Source organism: Glycine soja, chromosome 14 (assembly GCF_004193775.1).
Source record: "Glycine soja cultivar W05 chromosome 14, ASM419377v2, whole genome shotgun sequence".
Taxonomy (NCBI): Eukaryota; Viridiplantae; Streptophyta; class Magnoliopsida; order Fabales; family Fabaceae; genus Glycine; species Glycine soja.
In genome coordinates, this window is record NC_041015.1 from 37534125 (window position 1) to 37539806 (window position 5682).

Consider the following 5682-nt stretch of genomic DNA (forward strand, 5'->3'; position numbering starts at 1 on the left):
ATTATAACCAAAAATTAAATTATTAAGTTACAAAAAATTACTATTTATCACACAAAAAATATAAAGAAAATTACTATTTCATTTTATAGTCCGTGTCAATTTGTTTATGAACCTACAAAATATAATCATTATTATCATCAACAAAATAAATATTAAATAATGCTATAATATATCGAAGATAAAAAATATTTACTAGTTTTGAGCAAAATTTCTAACCGGTATAAAACGCTTCAACAATGATACATATAACATCAAGAAGTCAGATTCAACTGAGCTTACTTCAACAATTTCACTTCAACGATTTCGTAGTGAAAATGAAACGCGGGAAGAGGGGTTTTGTAGAGAAGAAGGAAGTGTCGGGCTGCCCACCACTAGTGGTCGCACTTGGCAGGCCACCACTTCCCCCCTGTCCCACCTCCCCTGTCAACTTGTCACGTCACGCCACATGTCAAATTCTCGTGGAAAGCACCCTTAGGAGTAACATGTTGTAGTAAAAAAAGAGACCCCCTTGGTTAACTATAAAACATCCCCATTTTGATAATAAATTTGTAAAAAGAACCCTATTTAGTATTTTTGCTGCGAACCAAATGAAGATAAGTGTCTGGCAGCCAGCGACAACGAAATAAAATTAAGTCATATAGGATAATGAGATAGGATAGATAAGTAAATTACAGTTACTGCACTGTCAATTACAATTACTGTACTGCAAATTACAATTACAAATCAAAATCAATGAATAAATTGAAATCTTTCATCAAAAGAAAAACCAACAGACCTTGGGCCAGTTTCTTAGGAAATCGATGCTGAAAGCACAATAACGTTGCCCAATCTCTCTGGCTCGAGCAGTGGACGCCCTCGCCAAGGAGGAGAGACACCGCGAAAGAGAATAGCGGGGGTCGATGCACTCCGCACTCTTCTTGACTTCTAAGAGGAAGCGCTCAAACCCATTGTTAGCACTTCGCTACGCCTCCCTCCAAACCACCGGACCTCCACAAATTGTACGCTTGAATTTTATTTTTTTTCTGTAATTTATCACAATATTTAATCGCAGAAATTACATTAGAGAATTTAGATTAAAAAAATGTCATTTAGGTTGAGATAGATTTAGACAAATCTAAATTTAACTTTTAATAAAAAAAGTTACACTTTTAAATTTTGGGAGTAGACAAAAAGTTTTACAGAAATAAAAATCAAACTTTGATAATTTTAATTATAAGGACCAAAAACATTTTTTAAAAAAAAAAATATATATATATATATATATATATATATATATATATATATATATATATATATATATATATATATATAAAACAATACATAAAATGTTATCTGTTTAACATATTTGCTTCGTTGTTTTTCAATACAATGTGTAATTTCAATGCTTTTATTTACTCTCGTTTTTAAACAACTTATTTTTTTTTTAATTTACATATATCTTTGATAGCACACGTTTTTGTGTAATTTCAAATACTTATCATCATTTTTTATTTTGGCTATCATGTTATTTTATGGGTGCGGTATATCTATAGATTTTAATTTATTAATGATTAATCTCAGTTAGAAAATTTAGCTAACAAAAAATTAATACATTATTCTTCCTTAAGTCAAATAGTGCCGTGTTTTAATCAAATACATTGATCATTTATAAGGAGCACATCATTCTTTGTTATTGAATTTTCTTTTTGTTTACTGCGTTTATATATGTTATGACACTCTAATTAATCTCCCTCACATTTATTATCATATATCATCATTCAGGACTGAAGAGTTACAAATTATATGTCATGTTGAAACGATAGTTGTCAAAAAGTGGGGTAGATGGTTTTTATTTTCAACGTTCGAAGGTTGCAACCAAGCACGTGTAATTAATAACTGTATATCATAAGAATAAAAGAATGGAATAATGCATATGCAGTGTTCATGTATCGACTTAACTAAAGGCAATGAAAGAACATGGCATAAATGGTGTGCACGGTGAAGGTCAAAAGATATTTGAGCACAAAATGGCCCAGTAATAAATAAATTCATTAATGGTTGTATCAAAGAACAGAAAGAAAGAAAGAAAGAAAACTTAATAAAGAAAAGAATCCATTAAATAGGTTTGAAACTAGCTACCCACCAAAAGAAAAACAAATTCCCATCGTATTCCTCTTTTAGGTCATCTCCATAGTAAGAAATTAAACTACTCCCACTAATTAAAGGTAATTAAATCAGACACTTATGTCTTTCTTTGTGTATATGGGGGAAGTTTAAAGTAAAGTAACCCAGCAACAAAAGCAAAGAATTAATTAATTATCGGAGAAATTATTGAATAGGTCAATGGAAGGAGTACGAGGTGAAACAAAGCTTGAAGGGCTAGGCATGATGAAAGTAGCAGTAGTACCCTCCATAAAATTTCTGCTACTACGAAGAACCGGGCTTAAATCATGAAACAAGCTAACCATGCTTGGATCAATCGACGGTGGAGAGAAGAAATTTGAAGGGATGGGAGATAAAGAAGATGGTCCCGGGGACAAAATTCCATGAAACATGTTTGGTCTCTCCAACGCACCATGACCTACTACATCATCTATCCCTCCAACAACATCATCACTATTCTCAATTGGGTGTTGTTTAGTGCTTTGAGTTGCTGTTCTAGCCATCTCTATTGTGGCAAAATGAGCCACAGGCAATATCGCGTCACTACCACTGCCACCATTACAGCCTTTGTTGCCATTTAAAGGTTCGGTTGAGACCTTATTAGTAGAGGACGATGAAGAGGAAGATGAAGAGCCAGTGAGGCGTTGAACGAGGCTCATGAAATCACTTGGTGTGGTGTGGATTACTTTCGGAGAGACCGTGTAGATGATCACTGGTTGGCGCGGTGGTGGTTGCGGTTGTGGCAGCGCCACCGGGGTCCTCTTGATCTTGTGGGAGTCCTTGTTAATCCTAAGAGGTGTGGGACGAGGGCCTTGGAGTTCTCTTTTTGGTGATCTTCCTGAGGGAATGTCTTGTGAGTTCATGATGCTAAAAGGATTAATTGAATTGTGAAATTAGTAGAAGAGTAAATGAAGAAGTGAATGATATGATGATGATTGTGAGAAGAGCTTGCGTGAGTTTTGGAATCCAAACTTTGGGGTATATATAAGGGGCTGACACGAAACGTAGAGAGAGCGGGTCAATGGTTTAAAATTGGAGTATTTTAATGCATGATACGCTTAGTAAAATATGGCTCCTACTATGGTAATTTTTTTATAGTGTATTCATACATGGGGGCGGTTTCGTGATGTTATGGTTGTCTGAATTTGTCTTATGTATTTATTTTAATTTTTTTTTTATAATTTTGACTTTTTAGTATAGGTAGGAGTTGGAAAGGGTCGTGACCACGTCAGAAAGGTACTTAATGTATCATGTATGATGTACGAGTAAATACTATTCATGTGGGTTTCGGATATTAGTGGATAAGTGTGTTGACAAGTAGAGACTACGCTGTGTATATTATGTGGTTTAGATTGCTTCCTAGAGGCAATTTATGGTGCTAGATGGTGGGTTTGTGGGTTTTTGGATACTGTATAGTGTAGCCTTTTAAGTCTTCTTTTAGAATGAGCTTAGGTTATATATCATTATGGGCAGCAAGATAGACTATTCAACTTGGATTACGGCTGGGGAGACGTGCTTTAAATAACAATATTAAATAATGTTTGTGGCATTTTTGGGTTTGGCGTCCTAAATTCGTTTGGGTTATTATTACTTAAAAAAATGTTTGAAATAATTATTACTTTATTTCACTTATATTTTTATAATATCAATAATAACCAACAAAATCTATAAATAAATTAACCATGATATATAATTAATTTTATAAAATTATTATTATTTTATTTATTAATTATTTTTTCTTAATTTATGTAAAATAACTTAAAATCATAATTATTTTGGGACAAAGAAAATATAAAATTATGAGAAATTCATTAAATAAGAAATAAAATTTGCAAAAAAAAAATATAATTCTTAATAAATTTTTAATAATAATAAATAATATGTTTAAAAGAGCATGTTGAAAAATATATTTTAAATATTTTTCTCGTTAAAAGTATTTTATTAGCACTCATTATTATTATATTACTTTTCCTCTCTCATCTTATTTTTAATTCTTTTTTTTCTATATTCGTGTTCATTTATATAGTCACATCTATCAATTTTCTTTCTCTTTCTTTTCATCTTTTAGTTACCAATTCATTTATAGATATTAGACAATTATGCAGCTGTATGCATGGGAGTGTTTGATCGTGTCCTTTTTGCATATCCGTTAAATTTATTTTTTGTTACAGAAAAATTTAGGGGATGGAATGTACGTAAATTTTGGATTATTAGAAGTTTTTACTACGCTTTTTAAAGTTTATAATTAATGTGTAATTTAAATTTTTTTATAACTATATTTTAGTTGGATATTCCAAAACTTCTAGTTAAAATTAAATAAAGAGCATTAGTCAATAACATCTAATCATTAACAAAAAAATATTAGACAACGAGATCTTCTATATCCTTATTTTGTTGACTCTGTGTGAAGAAGCTCTCTTTGTTATGTTGAATAAGGTTGTTACACGAATTTTTTTTACAAGAAACAAAGCTTATCCCGTCTAGCCCCCATGCTTTCACATTTTTTCTTTGCAGATGATAGCATCATTTATTCTAGAGCCTCAATTGAGAATGCAAGCACCATATCATATATCTGAAGTCTTATGAGGAGACATCTAGACAGAGAATAAATCTCAACAAATCAGAACTTTCCTGTAACCAAAATGTGTCTAGTACTAGGTTTGAGGAGCTGACATCTCAGTTGAATGTAAAGGCAGTGGATAGTCATGAGAGATATTTGAGCCTTCCTAATATGGTGGGGAGATCAAAGACTCAGACGAGATTCAGTTTTGTTCGAGACTGAGTTTCGAAAAAGCTCAAAGGATGGAAGGAAAAAGCTCTTTCAAAAGCCGGAAGAGAGGTTCTCATAAAGTCTGTGGTTCAGGCGATTCCCTCATACATCATGGGATGTTTCATTGGATGGAGTGGAGGAGATTGACGAGAAGTAAGAAGAAAGGGGGTCTTCGCTTCCGGTTTGTGAGAGATTTTAACATGGCTCTATTGGCCAAACAGTGATGGCGCATAATGACAAAAGGCTACTCCATATTCTCAAAAATCATGAAGACAAAATACTTCCTTAACTCTATGATTTGGGAGGCAAAAAAGGGAAGTAGACCATGATACTCTGTTGGTGGAGGGTGGGATATGGTAGATGCATCTTGGTGTTCAAAGACAAACGTGTTTCGACTCTGTCGGGAGCTAGAATAGCAAGAGGGAAGGATGTGGGGGTGAATGAGGAGATGCAGGTTTGGGAATTGATGAATGAAACAAAAAAATCAAGGAATGCCAACCTATTGGACTCCCTGTTTGATGAGTTCACTGTCCAAAAAATGAAAGCTACCCCGATAAGCTGGCTGGGGGAGGACGATTGCGTATACTGGAGTTTCAGCACTAATCGGGTATACTCAGTTATATCTGGGTATCAGTTGGCCAAAAATAAGTTCCATGTTGCAGGAACTTCATCAAATTCAAATTCCAATGGATTCTGGAAAAGAGTATGGTTTGGTGCTACACTTCCAAAGTGCAAGAACCATATATGGAGGGCGTGTTCTGATACTCTAC

The 5682-nt window shown here is 33.5% G+C and overlaps 1 protein-coding gene across 1 annotated transcript; it reads right to left on the reverse strand.

The window, feature by feature from the left end:
• Positions 1-1992: 1992 nt before the first annotated feature.
• Positions 1993-3089, reverse strand: LOC114384483 (nuclear speckle RNA-binding protein B-like). Its single transcript, XM_028344155.1, has one exon. It carries the CDS (start codon positions 3003-3005, stop codon positions 2292-2294), a length of 714 nt encoding a protein of 237 aa, XP_028199956.1. The 5' UTR covers positions 3006-3089; the 3' UTR covers positions 1993-2291.
• Positions 3090-5682: the final 2593 nt, after the last annotated feature.

Excerpts from the sequence above, each read along its gene's own strand:
- LOC114384483 (XM_028344155.1), bottom strand. The coding sequence starts at position 3,005 with ATGAACTCACAAGACATTCCCTCAGGAAGATCACCAAAAAGAGAACTC.